Below are 20,853 nucleotides of genomic sequence, written 5' to 3'. Positions count from 1 at the left end.
ATCAACGATTTGGATGTGAAGACCAACTGTAATGTTTCCAAATTTACTGACAACACAAAACTAGGTGAGAATGTGAGTTGCGAAGTGGATGCAAAGAGGCTTCAAAGGGTTGTAGACTGGCTAAGTGAGTGGGCAAGAACATGACAGATGGAAAATGTCAAAATGTGAAGCTATCCACTTTGGTAGGAAAAACAGAAATGCAAAATATTTCTTAAATGGTGAGAGATTGGGAAGTGGTGATGTCTAAAGAGACCAGGGTGTCTTTGTTCATAAATCACTGAATGTTAACATACAGGTGCAGTAAGCAATTAGAAAGGCAAATGGTTTGTTGGCATTTATTGCAAGAGACTTTGAGTACATAAGTAAAGAAGTCTTGCTGCAATTGTATCGAGCCTTGGTGAAACTGCACCTTGAGTACGATGTACAGTTTTGGTCTCCTTACCCAAGGAAATATATATTTGCCGTGGTGGTCGTGCAGATTGATCCCTGGGTTAACAGGATTATCCTATAAGGGAAATTGAGCCTAAATTCTCAAGAATTCAGAAGAATGAGGGGTGATCATATGAAGACTTACAAAGATCTTACAGAGCTCAGCAGGGTAGGTGCAGGGAGGATGTTTTCCTGGCTGGTGGATTAGACATGATGTGGAGATGCCGGCATTGGACTGGGGTAAACACAGTAAGAAGTTTAACAACACCAGGTTAAAGTCCAACAGGTTTATTTGGTAGCAAAAGCCACACAAGCTTTCGGAGCTGCAAGCCCCTTCTTCAGGTGAGTGGCACTTCAGGTGAGTGCCACTCACCTGAAGAAGGGGCTTGTAGCTCCGAAAGCTTGTGTGGCTTTTGCTACCAAATAAACCTGTTGGACTTTAACCTGGTGTTGTTAAACTTCTTACTGGTGGATTAGAACCAGGGCACATAATTTTAGAGTTAGAATTAGGACATTTCAGACTGAGATGAGAAGAAATTTATTTACTCAGAGGGTGGTGAATCTTTGGAATTCTCTACCCCATAGAGCTATGGAGGTTCAGTCATTTAGCAAATTCAAATCAGAGATATTAAAGATGTCAAGGGACACAGGGATAGTGCAGGAAAATGGAGTTGAGGTACACGGTCAGCTAAGATCTTGTTCACTGGCAGTGTGGGCTTGAGGGGCCAAATGGCCTACTCCTGCTCCTACTTTCTATGTTTCTAGAACCTCATGTGACAAGCCAACCCTTTCTGTGTTTAAAACACCTGTAATGCAGAAAAAACAGGTCAAGCAACAGTGAAACTAAAGGAACAGAGCCCGAATGTGTTTCTTGTCTGTCTCTCTCTGCCTATCATTCCATCCAACTGGCAAGCTTTTAACCCTGTCTGATGACTTTCATTACCTAGGTGCAGCAGGACCACCAAATTCAGCCTGAAGACTGCCAAGTCTGAATTTTACTGGACCCTATCTTAGGATTGTGTGTGTGTGTACGTGTGTGCGCATGCGTATATTATTATTATTTTACTATTTAACTTAAACTAGGGGAAATACACTAAAACTACCTTTTTAAAAAGAAAACCTGCTTATTAGTGTCTCATATGGTCATAACATGTAGGCAGTTGGACACTCATTTAACTGGCAAGCATTTCCATTTGTAAAAAAGACTGAGGAGGGAGAAAATAGGGGCCCCATTCAACCCTTCCTCACCTGATTGTAACAACAGATACTCAAAGATATTTGATGGTTTTGCCTGAACAACTACACAATTAGCAGTGCATGCAGGAATTATTGAAGAGTTGTAGACTTTTATCCCAAAAGTATCTTACCAGCTCTGTGAATCCCTTAACAACGTGCCTTTGCTTCAGGTTGGTCTCTCCATCCAAATTGGATGTTTCAATGTGGCAGATCCCATCAACATCAGTGGAGTACAATAGCACCATATCTGCAGGGATGATCTCATTGCAAGATAATTGGATGAAATCCCCCACATAAACTTCTTTCCACCATTTTGCAAGGTACTTTTTGTCATGTCTGAAATGAAAATGTAACAGCATCTCACCAACAAAGAAAGGTTCCCTGGATTAGAATTAAATTAACAATTGTTATTAGCCATATCCCATTTTATTCCATCAAAATGAATCATATATTGACAGCTCCAAAAGGAGTTGGAGGGGGGGGGGGGAATATTTCAATACCAGTGAAAACAAAAGGATGAATTAGTCAATAATTCCAAGCAACAATTAATGGTCTTAAAGGATTACAGCACAGGAGACGGCCGCTGGGCCCATTGTGTCCATACTGGCTCCCTCTCTAGGGAGCTAATCGCATTCCCCTACCTTTCCGAATAGTCCTGCAAATATTTTTTCTTCAGGTGCTTATCCAATTTCCTTTTGAAAGGCATGTTTTAATTTGCCCCTGCCACACTCTCAGACAATGCATCCTAAATCCTAACCACTTGCTGTGTAAAAAGGTTTCGCCTCATTTCCCATTTGGTTCTTTTGTCTTACGCCTATATTGTAGGGAAGGGTTTTCCCTTTATCTACTCTGTTTAGACCCCTCATGATTTTGAACAGCTCAATCAAATCACCTCTCAACAACTTTTTTTCTCTAAGGAGAAGCCCAGGCTCTCCTGTGTATTCATTTAACTGAAGTCCCCTCATCACTTTCATGAAATTTTCTCCATCCTCTAATGCTTTCACATCCTTCCTAAAATATGGTGCCCAGAATTGGGCACAATACTCCAGATCAAGCCGAGGCAGCGTTTTATAAAATATTCACTATAACTAACCGTGCACAAAATTAAACTGAATCCTAAACTCCCTCTGGAAGCAGAAAACTGTAGTGTAATAACAGAAGCAACTTACAACATAAATGAAAACTGATTTTATTTTCTCTGAGAAAGTTAAAGCGAACTGTCAGCTGACCTAGATTGCAGGACTGTGAAGTTACTTTGCAAGTAAACATTCAAAAAAACTACCCAAAGTTGCCAATCTGTTCATTTTATGGTGATGGTCAGAGATACGGGTGTTCAATTGTCCTATTCACAGGAGTGTTCCAAAGGTATGCATATTTTGTCACATATCCCTCCACAATATGTTGCACACCAACTTTGTGCATATTGATCAATCCCTTGTGCCTCATGTAATCACTGATGCAACGAACTGAAATAAATTGATTTAAAACAAAAACAGAAAATGCGGTAAAATCTCAGCAGATCTGACAGCATCTGTAGAGAGAGGATGACCACAGACTCAAAACATTGGCTCTATTCTTTCTCCACAGATGCTGTCGAACCTGCTGAGATTTTACAGTATTTTCTGTTTTTGTTTCAGATTCCAGCATCCGCAGTACCCAAGTAATGTGTGATATTCTCCTGTGTGTTTAAATTCTACCTGCTTTACAATAAAAGCATTTGGTTGGAGATCTCACGTTGATTTTTTTGAAAGAGTGCCATGTGAGTCATGGATTTAGACAAATGAAAATCCCAGAGCATCTGTCCTGGAGCAGAATACAATCTACACATGAGCTCTATATATAGTAATAAAGTTAAGCTTTGTAATAACAATTTGTAAATTTATACCTGTACTGATCAAGATGTCAGCTGTAACTTAGATACAAGCTACAGCATTATAAAGTGCTCCATAAATAGCATTCTTTTTTGCTGAAGTTATCCATACTCAAGTTTACTGAATTGTAGGGCAGCATTACAAGGCTTAATTATTAGGACAATTTCATTCCCATTAATGGCAACCAGGATTGCACAAAAGCAACAGAAAGAGGATTTAAATAAATTTTTAAAAAGGTATTGCTCATGTTGCTAAACACTGAGCTGAGTCCACCTACTGATTCCAAGGCCTGACCTGGGTATAGTATTTAAGATAGAAAGTTATAAGAGCTCTAGCATTCAATTTCTTGTCCATGCTGAATAAGCCAAAGCAACAGGTCTTACTGATCTTGAGGAACATAGTCATATAAAGCATAACATTTATATAATAATTGACCTCTGATTGCATATGAGGAATTCAAACCAAGTATAGTTGATTTCATAGGGTGCTACTTGGTTGGCAAGCTGACTTGGTTGAGATTTTGTCATGGAGAATGCACCAGCGAGCTATTAGGCTGACAATGTGGCTCATTTACACTTCCTGGAAGTTAGATATATTCATTGGCAAAAGAAATATGTCCACTCAGCGACCTTTTCTGAATTAAACAAAAGCATGGGATATAATAGTTACCTGGTGCATTCTCCATGGCAACAGCCTGACCAGAGTAAACTTGCCAACCAATCAACACCCTTTTCTCGTGCAGTTTAATTGCTGCTCCCTTTGACATTTTTGCATCTGTCTTGATGGGTTCAAGACAAAAAGCTTCAACACGTCACTTTTTCCCCCACAAAACTCAAGTTCTGTACGACCAAATGACTATTTTCAATAGACAGCAAAATCAGAAGGAGGAAATAATTCACTGACTTCATAATTTGACTTATTTTCAAAATGGATTATTAGCATGAACAAAGACCATCCATTCCATTCTTTTTCATTTCTAATCAGCTTAATTTTCTAAAGTATGTAGAACACTGGTGTTTTTCATATAGATATTTAATCTTACACCCAGTCTCTTTAAAACACACAATATCTATTTTAAACTATTTAACTTTGTTCCCTTGTTCTTTTAAAATTATTTGAGGAAGAGCTACTAAGCAGAAAGCTGAGGAAAAGTATCAGTAAAGCTGTAATAGGTACTAATCCACCCTATGAAATTGATACCCACACAGATCCAATGTGCAATTTGTACTCAGCTCATGGAATCACAACTGTAGGTAAAAATAGCAAGTCCAAATCCATGCTTTGCCGAGAGTGAAGTATTCAAGTAGAAACTTTAACAAAGGTATCAAAAGATACAATAGTGAATGCAATGGCCAAATGTCATATTATTGTAAAATATGTAATTTATTGTTTAATCTTATTTATTCCTTATTTTGAACATTAAGAAATGCTATCTGTAGAAAAAGCATGTCTGGTAAAAAAAAAATTACAAAAAAATAGAGGGTTATACTCTGACTATTAAAATTTCACAAATGGTATGACCTGTTTTTGACATTGAAAAGATTTTGCAGGTACTAAAAACAGATCAAAGTCAGCCCCAAGTAATTCAATAATTTCCACACCCACAGATTTTCTATAGGGTTTTGATTGGTGAAATGCTGTCAGCCAAACATCCAAAAAAAGCACCAGGACCTACTTGAACTGGGTGAACGACGATGTTTCTCTTTAACAATATTTCAAACTAATTTGGTTGATAAAAAGCGCAGTCTGAATTAGGAAATGTCAGTTAATTCAATGTCAAACCAGGTACAGAAAGCAAAAGAAAGATAGACTGAATTATGAGAGATAAGTAAGTCAGAAGAAAAATAATTTACAAGTCTCCACAATATTTAAAAGCTAAATAAGAGAGACTATAAAAGTTATTTTCCAGTGGCAGAAAGGTTATTTGGCAGTAATTCAGACTGCGTCACTTTATCGCCATTAGTACTTTTCAGTCCTTAATGGCACCATTAACACCCCCCTTGTCTCATGGCCATGACACCTTTATCTGTTTCCTGTTCTGCCCCACCTCCTCCAACTATATAAATCAATACATTTGTACTCCTCTTCAGTTCACATGGACTTGAAACACTAACTCAGTTTCTCTCCTAACAGATGATGCCAAACCTGCTGAGTTTATCCAGCATCTTCTGTTTTTAGTTCCGATTTCCAGCATCCACAGTATTTTGCTTTTAATAAGACTTATCACATAATTAAAAAGTTACTTAAGGCTGGAATGGATAAGCCCAAATATTTTTTGGCAAGTTTACTCTGCATCTAAGCACAGGAACCTCATGCAATTCAATATATTTGAATTGCAAGTCAGGTTTTGTAGGATGGCATATCTCAGACAACAACTCCCATATTTTCATGGTTACCAGAAGAGTTTGCTCAATTTGTACAAGTAACAGTGAAAGCGGATAACCTCACTGTTATTTTTACAGGAAAATCCAGTTGAATGACTTTTAAAGAAGGACGTGCCCATGCAATGAATTCAATATATTATAAATAATCCATTGTGTTTTTCAAAAAAATACTATTTGGCCATGGCACTAGATGGTGACTAATGGCTGGTACTGCACATAGAACATTCAGGATTTTAAAACATTCATATTTTAAAAGCTTGCAGGAATCGGCGTGACTAAGATTATTTACCAATACTTTTTGCTCAAGTATAATGCAAACATCAGCTGGCATTGGCTAGCATGCATTTACTGTGAACTAAAACTCAATTTTATGCTTAAGCATAAAGGAGGGGAAACTGCCAGGCAGACAATGTTAATTTTTATGACTGAATTATGCACTGCAAATAGTATATAGAAAAAAAACTTGTCTTTACATAGCGACTCATCATGCCCTCTGGGCATTCTAAAGCAGTTTATGGCTATTGGATTGCATGTGGATAGCAATCATTGTTAAGTAGGTTACCACAGCAGCCAATTTGAGTAAGTGTCAACGGCAAATGAATGAAGAAGTGGTGATTTACTTTTGGTGGTATGTTGAGATGATCACCTCAAACCTGAACCACTAATGACTTTGCATTAAGTAAAATTATTTATATTTAAAATTATCCAGTAGCAAGAACAAGAGCAAATCAAATGACAGTATTTCACTTTATCCACACACCTTGCTTTAAAACAAAACTATGAAAGCTCTGTTTGCTAACTTTTGAGCATGCTTCTGGCATGAGATGTTCTATGTGAAATTAATTCCATGTTGGCCTTCTTTATGTGACTCAGTCTCCAAGTGAATTGAAGCTGCTGCCAGCAGTTGAAACATTTATTCCAAGTTTGTGTTGCTTCCAGACAAGAACTGTTCATCAAAAATTATAAGACACACACAATTACTTCAGCAGGCTCACATACCTTAACTGCTAGTAAAGCCCAGTGAAGGCCAAGGTCAAGCGTCAGATCAAGCCCAAGATGGGGTGCAATGCCTCATCTTGTCAGCTCGGATCTTGTTTGTCTCCCCAGTGAGAATCTTGAATTGGATTTTAAATTTGGCTTTTGGAGCAAGCAAGGAATGGATTTGGGTTTGCCTGGTCCATTCGTTTTGTAACTTTAAGAATGGAGTAAAAAAGTTAAAACCTAGTGACAGTTTTAAACAGGAGTTGCAAATTCGGAATATTGTGTAATGTTGAAAAAGACAATTTATTTTGATAATTAACCTATTACAACTGCACCTCCCTTTTTAAGAACATATCTTCAAGATATCCCAGAACCTCAGCCAAAAGCTAGCAAATAAACTGTTAATCACCCACATATTTTCCTCAGAATCATAACAAGACATGAAATTAAATATGTATGTATGTATATCGATCATCCTGGCTAATTTATAACATTATTTTGAAAAAACATAACAAAGGGCCCGATTTTACCAAAGGGGCGTCGGGCCTAAAACACGATCTGCACCCGACTCATGGCAGATTGCATGCATTTAAATTGACTTAATGAAGCTCCGACTTTACCAGGTTGCGGCCCATTTTGCGTCCGCACATTAAACGACCTGCTAAATAAAAGTCCGAATGGGACTCCAATTCAGCAGGGGAACCTTGGGTTCATGTCACACTACGTGTAACCCCCACCATTTAGCCTGGGCTTGCAAAATCCTACTAACTGGCTTGAGACCTTTCATACCTCTTTAACCTGTGCTTATCCCTCTCTCCACTCACATTGTCTGTATCTGTAAAGGATTGATTACCTGTAAAGACTCGCATTTTAACCATTATCTTGCAATTGAGTCTGTATCTATTTATACCCAACTCTCCACTCACCTGATGGAGGAGCAGCGCCCCAAAAGCACGTGCTATCAAATAAACCTGTTGGACTTTAACCTGGTGTTGATAGACTTCTTACTGTGCCCACCCCAAACCAATGCCGGCATCTCCACATCATCACAATAGTGAGTTCTTTTTTCTGTCTCTTTGGGCTCAGAGAGTGGGGTGCTATCGGGGGATGATGTCCAGTCCAGTAAGGGGGAGGGGAGACACATACTCACTGTGGAGCAGACAAAGGCTTTTCCACTATTCTCTGAATCTGTGTGATTATTACGATGTCAATGAGTTCTCATTGTGTTGGCACCAATAATGAGAAAAGGTGTGAAAAGCTAGTCATTATTGGACAAATAGGAACTTACATTAAGAGACATAAAGATGCAGTCCATTGTGAAAGGTCCTTTTCAGATTTAGCTCATTTTTGTCAAAATGCTTATGATATTAAAATTAAATCTTGACAAGTCTTCAGTGATTTTCGCCAATCCAAGCTAACAAGCCAAAATGATAACCATAAATCTCAGCCTCAATAGATTTAGTTCCAGGTGCTTCTAGCAGCTCTACATGATAACATTGACATGCCTTCAAGCATTTTCTCATCGTCTTTCAGTTCCCATCAAAAATAAGGTTATGTAAATAAAATCAGAATTTAAAACATAGCTTTCCTCAAACCTAAACTTTAGAACATTGAATTTTAACTAAAATGAAGCATTCCAGTCAGCCTTTCATGTTGATTGCCTGTTTAAATAACTGATATATTTTTGTGTAAATCTAAAAATCATGACTAACACAACATAAGCCATGCTATGAAGGTTTGAAATGCTGGACCACATTTGTGTTCAGTGCCAACACAAACTCGGTCCTAAAACCTCTGTCATTAATTATTTCTGTGCCAAAACAAAATAAAAAAAACAATTGCATTTTAAAAACATTTCAGGACTGCCAGCTTCTACTGCAGGAGGAGGTTCTCAGGTGACTGGCGGATGAATTGCAGTAGGGTTCTTCAAGAACCAAGAAGGACTGATTAAGGACAGTCAAGCATGGCATTGAGAGTGGAAAATCATGGCCCCGATTTTATCAACAATTTGCACCCGTTTTCGGGCGTGAAATCGTGGTAAAGTCGGGTGTGAGGCCTTTATCGCAATCTGCACCCGCGTCGGCGCAGATCGCCACTTTACCGAGACCCGCGAATGGCGAGGATCCGTTCCATGCCCAAATCGGGCGCAATGACGATTTAAATGCATTTGCATGCATTTAAATTGAATTAATGAACTGCCCGCCCAACTCTATCAGCATTTCCCCCTTTACCACCGCGTTTACCAATCCGGAACCGCGCTTTTAGGGAGTGCTGAATAAAAGTCTGAGTCGGGTGCTCCAGCTTCTGAAAAGCACGTTCAGTGTTTCCAACGGCTCTCTGGCTCAGATCAGTGGTGGTTGGGGTGGGGTGGGGGGGTGGGGGGGGTAGCGGGGGTGGCGATCGGTCTGGGTAGCCGGGGGGGGGGGTTGGAAAAGGGGGACCCCCCACTACCCAGACCGATCGCCACCCCTGCCCCCCTCCCCCTCCACCGATCGCCCGCAGAGTGGCAGCGGACCCCCCTGCCCCCTCACCAGAGATTCATCTGCCCCCCCCCCCCCCGCCTCCCACCAGAGATCCATCTGCCCCCCCACCCCGAAATATACTCTCGCTCCCGGGCCGCTTTCTGCGGCTCGGGAGCGATCTGACACGGGTGTGCTTTTTCAAATTTTTTTCTAACTGCGCATGCGCAGTTCAGAGCTCCAATCGTTCCGGCCGCGCTAAGCCCCGCCCACACGCGAATGGGACTGGAGATGGCTGAGAGTGTATGGGGGCGCCTGAAAGCAGATTTCTAAGTCGGATCTGTACTATGCCCAGATTCAGCACTTAGAATGAAAATGGTAAAATCGGGCCCCATGTCTCACGAATTTGATTGAATTTTTTGAAGGGGTAACCAAAAAGGTAGATGAAGGCGGTGCAGTCGACATTGTCCACATGGACTTTAGCAAGGTCTTTGACAAGGTACTGCATGGTAAGTTGTTGCATAAGGTTAAATCTCACGGGATCCAGGGTGAGGTAGCCAGTTGTACAAAATTGGCTTGATGACAGAAGGTGGTTGTAGAGGGTTGTTTTTCAAACGAGAGGCCTGTGACCAGCAGTGTGCCTCAGGGATCGGTGCTGGGTCCACTGTTATTTGTCATTTATATTAATGATTCAGATGAAAATTTAGGAGGCATGGTTAGTAAGTTTGCAGATGACACCAAGATTGGTGACATAGTGGACAGTGAAGAAGGTTTCTAGGATTGCAATGGGATCTTGATCAATGGGGCCAGTGGGCTGATGAATGGCAGATGGAGTTTAATTTAAATAAATGTGAGGTGATGCATTTTGGTAGATTGAACCAGGGCAGGACTTAGTTAATGGTAGGGTATAGGGGAGAGTTCTAGAACAAAGAGATCTAGGGGTACAGGTTCATAGCTCCTTGAAAGTGAAGCCACAGGTGGACAGGGTGCTGAAGAAGGCATTCAGCATGCTTGGTTTCATTGGTCAGAACATTGTATACACGAATTGGGACATCTTGCTGAAGTTGTACAAGACATTGGTAAGGCCACACTTGGAATGCTGTGTGCAGTTCTGGTCACCCTATTATAGAAAGGATATTATTAAACTAGAAAGAGTGCAGAAAAGATTTAGCAGGATGCTACTGAGATTGATGGTTTGAGTTATAAAGAGAGGCTGGATAGAACAAAGAAATCTAGGAGAGGGTGATGAGTGTCTGGAACGAGCTGCCAGAGGTAGTAATGGAAGCGGGTACAGTTTTGTCTTTTAAAAAGCATTTAGAGTTACATGGGTAAGATTGGTATAGAGGAATATGGGCCAAATGCGGGCAATTGGCACTAGCTTAATGGTTAAAAACTGGGCGGCACGAACAAGTTGGGCCGAAGGGCCTGTTTCCATGCTGTAAACCTCTATGACTCTATAACCACTGTAAATAACGAGGAGATTGCTCTCTCAGTTTAAAAGTATTTCTTTAAGAAAAAATCTTGATATCAATGGTTACAAACGAGCCTATTTTCTCATTTGTCTAACTTATATCTTCTATTTACTTTTTTCAAGCCAATGGCACACCTGAATTAAGACACCTGTCAGACTGCACAACTCTCTGACTAACCTGGGTGCTGTTCATGAGTGCTGTTAAATGTTTCCATGCCGATCTAATATGGATTCCCTTTTTACAAAGGGAAACACTTCAAAAAACAAAATGGCAGATGCGATCCAACACAAAAAAAAATGATAAAATGCATAGTACGAGATGTATTTGGGCAAATCAGTGCTGAAATCCCTGGTTTGGGATTTAAATCTCTGGTCTAATGATGGTCTAATTGCTGCTGGGTGGACCACTCCCGACAGTGAAATCTGTAGCTTTAAACATTCACACAATGTGCAGCTGATTGTGAAGCAGCGCAATGCCTGGTCGAAACCGAGTAGGAGAGTTAAATAGGACACTGGGCCCAGTGGCAGAGACCAGTCATCACCCAGTGGCAGCTCAGGCTTCTGGCCAGTCAGACTGTAGCTTTTCCCAAGGCCATGACCCAAGTTAAACAAAATCCTGCCCATCTGTGACTGGAGAGAGGACACCTCTAAACCTGGTAGCCCCTCACCACCACTCCTCCGGGTTCACCACACTTCCAGTTCCTTCTTCCTGACTCTCCTCAATGCCACACTCCCAGATTTTTTCTCCATCTTTCTCAGGCTCCTGCAGGACGCACTGATCTCACTCTGCTGTTTAAAATCACACATTCAGTTGTGCTGAAGAATAACATTGCTGTGTTCAATTCCATGCTGTTTGCACAATAACGCATCCAGTTCCGCTGTTGTATAGTTTCGCTGTGTTGGGGCTCAAAGTCAGACCCAGAGCCGGAACCTAGAATTCCCACAGCAGGCTGCAGCACACTTGCATAGTTCTCACGGTTGAAAACAACTGTTCCAGCCTTCAGAAAACGTCAGCAACCTTGTTATCTCAAAATGAGTGCCAATACGTCTGTGACAGCAGAAATCAAATTCCAAGGAAATACACAAAGGTCCCTTTACATTTCTGAGGAAAAGCCCTAGCCAATGGAAATGATCCATTTGCAAAGAAAAAGGGCCCTCCCTGAAACCTCTGATTAACTTATTGATGGGATGATGCATCAACCATCTCAAGAATACAGACTAGAAATATACATCTTTGTCCCAAAAAACAAGGAGAAGTAGTGGGGGTTATGTCACATGACTGTACCCCCCAGAACCTCCCAAGCTATTAGAACCTGTAATATTGCCTCGTGAAACTGAAAGAGGCAGTTTGCCATCAACAAAGCAAGAGTAGAATTAGTGTCAAAACAGAAAATGCTTGAAAAAACTCAGCAGGTCTGACAGCACCCGTGGCCAGAAAATAGAGTTAACAAGTCCACCTGACTTCTTCAGAGCAGAATTAGAACTCTGTCCAGGTTTAATTTGCCTGGCGGTCATCCATACCTTTTGTACTGGAGTATCTGAACTTCTGTACCAGTGCCTACTACAGGACTAATTCACCTCTACATGCTTCTCCCATCATAAAGTCAGCATTACTGGAAAAGTGGATTATTACCTCTCATCAGCTTCAACCTGCTAACTTCTCTGAAGGAATACCATTGGACTCATGATTCTGCACTCACATGAAATGATATTTCTTATTTTGTATGTGGTCTTTGCCCTGTACCCTTTTCTTTCCCTTATCCCTCTTTTATTGTATGAATGCAAAAGTGTCGATGGGGATGTTGAGGGGAGAATGTTACAAACCCTTTCCTCCTCTTTTGAGTATGTATATTATCTGATTTTATCCGATCTCTAGTTTGCGGTGGGGTTTTTAATAGAGGATTGGATCATTCCAAAACTAAAGGGTTGGGGAAGATACGCCACCCCATACAAAGAGGGAAAGCAAAAACACCTTTCTGTTTATGGCTGGATAGTGATGGCAGAAATCAGGGCTGTTTAAACTAAACCCCCACCCCACTGTCTGCAACCCTTAGTGCAACAGCTATTCCAGATTATAGATTTAGTTTTCTCGAAATAGCTGAATCAACAACACAACTTGCATTCCTATATAATAAAGGCAAAATACTGTGGATTCTGGAAGTCTGAAATAAATAAAATGCTGGAGAAACTCAGCAAGTCCGGCAATATCTGTGCAAGAGAAACAGAGTCAACATTGAGTCCAATATGACTCTTCTTCTTTTCACTTCCCCTTTATAGAATTATTGAATCCTGCAGTGCAGAAGGAGGCCATTTGACCCATCGAGTCTATACCAACCACAATCCCACCCAGGCTCTATCCCCATAACCCCATGTATTTACTCTAGCTAGTCCCCTTGACACAAAGGGGCAATTTAGCATGGCCAATCCACCTAACCTGCACATCTTTGGAGTGTGGGGGAAACCGGAGCACCTGGAAGAAACCCACGCAGACACAGGGAGAATGTGCAAACTCCACACAGACAGTGACCCAAGCCAGGAATTGAACCCGGGTCCCTTGTGCTGTGAGGCAGCAGTGCTAACCACTGCGCCACCGTGCTGCCTCTTTAATATAGGAAAATCCCATGGCACTTCATTGGAGCATTACCAAGTAACGTCTGACTACAAGTCAGATAAGGACAGAGTGTCACAGAAAGGGATAGGTTTTAAGGTGTATTATAAAAGGAGAGAGGTGGAGTGGCTTAAGGAGGAATTTCCAGTGCTTCGGACCCAGGCAGTCTGAATGCACAGCCACAAATACTGTAGTGATTAAAATTAGTCATGCACAAGGGCCCAGAACAGAAGAAGCACTGAGATTTTGGTGGACGCCATATTCTTCGGAAGAACAAGAAACTTTACATTTATCATAGAAATCATCATAGAAACCCTACAGTGCAGGAAGAGGCCATTCGGCCCATCGAGTCTGCACCGACCACAATCCCACCCAGGCCCTACCCCCATATCCCTACATATTTTTACCCGCTAATCCCTCTAATCTACAAACCTCAGGACACTAAGGGGCAATTTTACAATGGCCAATCAACCTAACCCGCACATCTTTGGACTGTGGGAGGAAACCGGAGCACCCGGAAGAAACCCACGCAGACACGAGGAGAATGCGCAAACTCCACACAGGCAGTGACCCGAGCCGGGAATCGAACCCAGGTCCCTGGAGTTGTGAAGCAGCAGTGCTAACCACTGTGCTACCGTGGTTATATACTATCCATCACATCTTCAGGACATTCGAAAAGGCTCTGAAGCACTGAATTACTTCTTTTGTGAACAGCGAAGTATGACTGTCAATGTGCACACAGCATGGTCTCACAAACATGTTAGACTCAAAGAACAAAGAAAAGTACAGCACAGGAACAGGCCCTTCAGCCCTCCAAACCTGTGCTGATTATGATGCTGTAACTAAAAAAAAACCTTACTCAGTCCGTATCCCTCTATTTCCTCCCTATTCATGTACCCATCCAGGTGTCTCTTAAATGTTACTAATGTGCCTGGATCAACCACATCCTCTGACAGTGCATTCCAGGCACTCACCACTCTCTGCGTAAAAAACATCCCCCGCACATCATAAGAACATAAGAAATAGGAGCAGGAGTAGGCCATCTAGCCCCTCGGGCCTGCCCCGCCATTCAATAAGATCATGGCTGATCTGAGGCAAATCATTTCCACTTACCTGCCTGCTCCCCATATTCCTTAATCGATCAGAAATCTATCTACCCGTGATTTAAACATATTCAACAAGCCTCCACCACTTCAATGGGCAGAGAATTCCAGAGATTCATCACCCTCAGAGAAGAAGTTCCCCCTCAACTCTGTTCTGAACCGGCCTCCACTTATTTTGAGGCTGTGCCCTCTAGTTCTGGTTTCCTTTCTAAGTGCAAAGAATATCTCTACCTCTAAGTTCACCCCTCAGCCTTCTAAACTCCAACGAGTACAGACCCAATCTGTTCAATCTCTCCTCATAAGCTACACCCTTCATCTCCGGTATCAACCTGGTGAACCTTCTCTGCACTCCCTCCAAGGCCAATATATCCTTTCGCAAATAAGGGGACCAAAACTGCACACAGTACTCCAGTTGCGGCCTCACCAGTGCCTTGTATAGTTGCAGCAAGACCTCCCTGCTTTTATATTCTATCCCCCTCGCGATAAAGGCCAACATTCCATTCGCCTTCTTGATCACCTGCTGCACCTGCAGACTGAGTTTTTGCGATTCGTGCACAAGGACCCCCAGGTCCCTCTGCACAGTAGCATGATGTAATTTTTCTCCATTTAAATAATATTCCAATTTACTATTATTTCTTCCAAAGTGGATAACCTCACATTTGCCAACGTTATATTCCATCTGCCAGATCCTCGCCCACTCGCTCAGCCTATCCAAATCTCTCTGCAGACTTTCCGCGTCCTCCACGCAATTCGCTTTCCCACTCATCTTCGTGTCTTCAGCAAACTTTGATACCCTACACTCGGTCCCCTCCTCCAGATCATCTATGTAAATGGTAAACAGTTGAGGCCCCAGCACCGATCCCTGCGGCACGCCACTGGTCACCAACTGCCAACCAGAAAAGCACCCATTTATTCCAACTCTCTGCTTCCTGTTAGATAGCCAATCCCCCAATCCACGCCAACACCTTACCCCCAACTCTGTGGACCTCAATCTTCTGCAGCAACCTTTTGTGAGGCACCTTATCGAATGCCTTCTGGAAATCTAAAAACACCACATCCACCGGTTCCCCTCTGTCAACCGCACTAGTCATATCTTCATAAAAATCCAGTAAATTCGTCAAACACGACTTTCCCTTCATGAATCCATGCTGCGTCTGCTTGGTCAAACCATTCTTATCCACGTGCTCTGCTATTTCTTCTTTAATGATGGACTCCAGCATCTTCCCAACTACGGACGTTAAACTAACCGGCCTTTAGTTACCCGCCTTTTGTCTACTTCCTTTTTTAAACAGCGGCCTAACAGTAGCTGTTTTCCAATCAGCCGGCACTATCCCAGAGTCCAGCGAATTTTGATAAATAACTACTAACGCATCTGCTATTACCTCAGCCATTTCTTTCAGTACCCTGGGATGCATTCCATCCGGGCCCAGGGACTTGTCTACCTTCAGTCCCATTAGTCTACCAAGCACTACCTCTTCAGTAACAATAATTGTATTAAGGACCTCACCTCCCACCAACTCTCGATCTCTAATATTCGGTAAACTATTTGTGTCTTCTACCGTGAAAACCGACACAAAGAACTTACTTAAAGTCTCAGCCATTTCCTCGTATTAAATCCCCCCTCATCCTCCAAGGGTCCAACATTCACTCTAGCCACTCTATTCCTTTTTATATATTTGTAAAAACTTTTACTATCATTTTTTATATTTTGAGCTAGTTTAGTTTCATAATCTATCTTTCCTTTCTTAATCGCTTTCTTAGTCGTTCTTTGTTGTTTTTTTAAAGCTTTCCCAATCCACTAATTCTCCACTCTTTTTGGCCACTCTGTACGCATCTATTTTTATTTTAATACTCTCCTTTATTTTCTTCGTTATCCACGTCTGGTTATCCCTTTCCTTACAGTCCTTCTTTATCACCGGAATATATTTTTGCTGAGTACTTAAAAAAAACCTCCTTAAAAATCCTCCACTGTTCCTCAGCTGTCCTACCTACCAGTCTGCTCGCCCAGTCTACATTAGCCAATTCCGCCCTCATCCTATCGTACGCCCCTCTGTTCAAGCAGACGACACTGGTTTGGGACCCTACTTTCTCACCCTCCATCTGTATCAGAAATGCAACCATATTATGATCACTCAACCCAAGAGGATCCCTCACAAGAAGATCCTTAATTCTACCTGTCTCATTACACAGTACCAGATCCAAGATAACTCGCTCTCTCGTAGGTTCTGTAACATACTGTTCAATGAAACTATCCCAACAGCATTCTAAGAACTCTTCCTCAAGCCCTCCACGTCCAATTTGAGTCGACCAATCAATATGCAGGTTAAAATCCCCCATGAATATTGCCGTTCCGTTTTTGCACGCATCCATTATTTGCTTGTTTATAGCCCGACCCACCTCAAAGTTATTATTTGGGGGCCTATAGACCACGCCTACCAGTGTCTTTTTCCCCCTACTATTCCTTATCTCCACCCACAACGATTCCACGTTTTGCTCCTTAGAGCCTATGTCATCTCTCACTACCGTCCTGATATTATCCTTTATTAACAGAGCTACCCCACCTCCTTTTTCTACCTGTCTATCCTTCCTAAATGACTGATACCCCTGGATATTCAGTTCCCAGTCCCGGACGTCCTGCAACCATGTTTCTGTGATGGCCACTAGATCATACTCATTTCTATGGATTTGTACCATCAACTCATTTACTTTGTTTCGAATGCTTCGTGCATTCAGGCAAAGTGTCTTCATGCCAGCCTTTATCTGGACCCGGTTTGTTGAAACGCTACTAACACCTCCCGAGCCCTCTACTCCTTTAACTAGTTGAATGTCCTCAACATTAACTTGCACTTGTACTCTCTCCTTTACCTTCGATTTTGTAATTTCCCATACCCTTGCACCCTCCCCCCCATTTAATAGTTTAAAGCCCTATCAACAACCCTCGTTATATGATTTGCCAGGACTCTGGTCCTAGCACGATTCAGACGGAGACCATCCTATCCGAACAGGTCCCATCTGTCCCAATATTGGTGCCAATGTCCCATGAATTCGAACCCATTCCTCCCACACCAATCCTTTAGCCACGCATTCGTCTTCTTAATCCTATTGACCCTGTGCCAATTCGCATGTGGTTCAGGTAGTAATCCAGATATTACCACCTTGTTGGTTCTGCTTTTTAATTTGGTTCCTAGCTTTTCATACTCCCTCTGCACATCCTTTGTTCCTGTTATGCCTATGTCATTGGCACCTACATGGACCACGACAACTGGATTCTTACCCTCCTACTCCAAGTTCTTTAAGGGAGATGTCATGGGACATCTCCCTTAAACTTTCCCTCTTTCACCCTGAATCTGTGCCCTCTTGTAATTGACACTTCCACCCTTGGAAGATGCCTCTGACTATCCACCCTGTCTATGCCTCTCATAATTTTGTAAACCTCTATCAGGTCTCCCCTCAGCCTCTGTCTTTCCAGTGAAAATAATCCTAGTTTATTCAACCTCTCCTCATAGCGAACACCCTCGAGACCAAACAACATCCTGGTGAACCTTCTTTGCACTCTCTCCAAAGCTTCCACGTCCTTCTGATAGTGTGGTGACCAAAACTGCATGCAATACTCCAAATGCAGTCTAACCAAGGTTTTATGTAGCTGCAACTTGATTTCCCAACTCCTGTACTCAATGCCCCAGCTCATGAAGGCAAGCATGTCATATGCCTTCTTAATCACCCTGCACCTATGTTGCCACTTTTAGGGAACTGTGGATCTGCACGCCCAGATCCCTCTGTATGTTAATGTTCCTAAGGGTTCTGCCACTTGCAGTATAATTCATACCTAAACTTGATCCTCCAAAATGCATCACCTCGCATTTGTCCAGATTAAACTCTGTCATTTCTGTGCCCAAATATCCAATCTATCTATATCCTGTTGTATCCTCTGACAATCCTCGGCACCATCAGCAACTCCACCAATCTTTGTGTCATCTGCAAACTTACTAATTAGACTACTCACATTTTCCTCCAGATCATTTATATATACTACATAGCCCTCCATGGCATTGCCCCTCCTAACTCCTGATCTCTTCCAATCACACAACCCTCAGAGATAATCTGTGCTCTTCTAATTCTGGCCTCTGATGTGCCTCCGAGTTTAATTGCTTCAGCATGGGCAGCTGTGCCCTTAGGCCCAAAGTTCTGGATTTCCCTCCCTCAATCAGTCTGCTTTTTCCCCTCTCTATTCCCTTTAAAGATGCTACTTTGAATCTACCTCTTTAAGCCACAAATAGAAGAGGAAACAGGAGAGATGGCCAAAAGCTTCATCAGTGTTAAATTCTGTTTGATAACGCCTTTGTGCCTTGGGATGTTCTACATGTACTGCATTAAGCTGTTGTTGCTGTTTCAGTTCTCTCTGGATTATTATGTATTCCTACCATCAATGCTCAGAAACTAGTAAAACATTTTGGACGAGACATTAAACCAAGGCCCTCTCAGGCAGACATAAAAGATTTCATTACACTATTGCGATGAAAGGGGGAGATACCACACCGATATTTATCCCTCAATCTACAACACAAAGCAGCTCACCTGGTCATTAGCACATTTCTGTTTGGAGGAGCTTGCTGTGCATAAATTTAGCTGTGCATTTTTTACATTGTAACAGTGTCCACACTTCATAAAGTACTTTGTTGTCTGAAAAGCACTTTGGAAAGTTCTATGATCATGAAAGGCACTATACAAATGCATATCTTCTTTTTCTATACACAAAATAACATGCTATTCCCAAAAGAAAATGCAAGCATACACACGCCTAACCTTTTCAGTAAGAGTCTCAAGAAAATAAAGCACAGTAAAATCAAGTCACTTGATCCATTGACGTGCAGCAATCCAAATTTTTTAAACGTCTCAGATTACCCATTATTTAAAATATCTATGCCTCCTTTAACAGGAAGTGTGATCAAACAGTAGATTGCTAGCGTGTTAGTTGTTGCTTAGGAAAGAGTTTACTTCATGGCCAAATGATTTTTATTGTATAAAACGGTAGTGAAACAATATGGCAAAAATTGGTTACTTCAGTTACTGGACAAGTTATGATTTCATTGCCAGGTGGATAGTAATTACTGCAATTTATGTAACATTGGGTAATTAAATCATAAGCCTCCTCAGCTACCCCTCGACAGGCCCCAACCATTGCTTTGTCAATGTCCGTGGCTCCACTTTTCCATTTTTATGCAAACTTGGCAAAGTAATTTTCGGCCTCTGCCCTTGTGCCCCTATCGCCAGATACCGACTATTAGATGGTAAATCTCATGTCTGATTCCAAGTTTCCAAAAGACATGAAAGTAACAGGATTTTAGCTATGTAAAATAAAGTGTGTGTCAATATCAAAAGGAGGAGGAACATGTTACAAGATGGCAAAGAGTTTGATTAATATACAGTAAGAGGAGAAAAGAGTAAAAAATAAAGAGTGGCAATGTGCATAGGATAGCAAGAATGAAAGGGATACAGACAGAAGTGACTGGGGCACACAAGAAGTATGGATTTGCTGAGTTTTGGGATCAGATGTACCGTGATAGTCATTTTCAGCCCTGATTTACAGAAAGCAAATACTAGGGAAAACCCCAAACTGGTTAAAATGTAAAATTCAGATCAGTATAGATTTAATTTGCTCATCTTATATTTGATTCAGCAACTTCTAAAGTCACTTTATTTTCTACTAAGTCATATAAGGGATTCAATGAAGAAAATACCAATGTCTCTCATCAGCTTTCCATTCAATCATCACAAAATGTTTCCCCAATTGTGTCTTAAGGTTCAAAGAAATACTGGACTCAAATAAGTTTTACCTGTTGTAGACAAGACACAAGTTCTGATTGATTTTTTGGTCTGAAGTGTAACGTCTGTGATCCTCCCATATATCTTTGATGGCATTTGGAAGTAGGATAATTATAACAGGGATGAGGCTGATCACTGGCTGAAAGGCACGGACGATGGGCACAAAATTGAGCACAGCAATGAAGATAAAATATATGTTGGCTAGCCGGTGCAGTTGCTCGAAGAGATTCTTAGGCACAAAGGACCACACTGTGTACTTGGTTGTCTTGATCCCATTTCCCAAATATTTTTTGTTTACGCCTTTTGTGGTCTCTCCATATAATAAATTTGAAGTCACAATCCTGTTGGTGCCCTTCTTCATTTTTAATCTCCTTGTTCACATTTATGCAGTCTGCTAGCATTACACTGGTTTCACAGTTGTTCCCTTCTGTCTAAATGACCATGGCACAGTACATCCTGCTGCCCCAATCTCCGTATGGTCAAATCCA

The 20,853-nt window shown here is 41.6% G+C and overlaps 1 protein-coding gene across 3 annotated transcripts in view; it reads right to left on the bottom strand.

Moving 5' to 3' along the window:
• The window catches only part of atp10d (ATPase phospholipid transporting 10D), a 209,861-nt gene that overhangs the window by 79,109 nt on the left and 109,899 nt on the right, over positions 1-20,853 (bottom strand). For all 3 annotated transcript variants that reach the window (XM_078217004.1, XM_078216997.1, XM_078216991.1), the window contains one exon: positions 1,797-2,001. In XM_078217004.1, the coding sequence (XP_078073130.1) occupies positions 1,797-2,001 (205 nt within the window). The remainder of the gene's footprint in view (positions 1-1,796; positions 2,002-20,853) is intronic.

Source organism: Mustelus asterias, chromosome 1 (assembly GCF_964213995.1).
Source record: "Mustelus asterias chromosome 1, sMusAst1.hap1.1, whole genome shotgun sequence".
NCBI classification, from domain to species: domain Eukaryota; kingdom Metazoa; phylum Chordata; class Chondrichthyes; order Carcharhiniformes; family Triakidae; genus Mustelus; species Mustelus asterias.
This window is presented reverse-complemented; position numbering and strand designations above follow the sequence as displayed.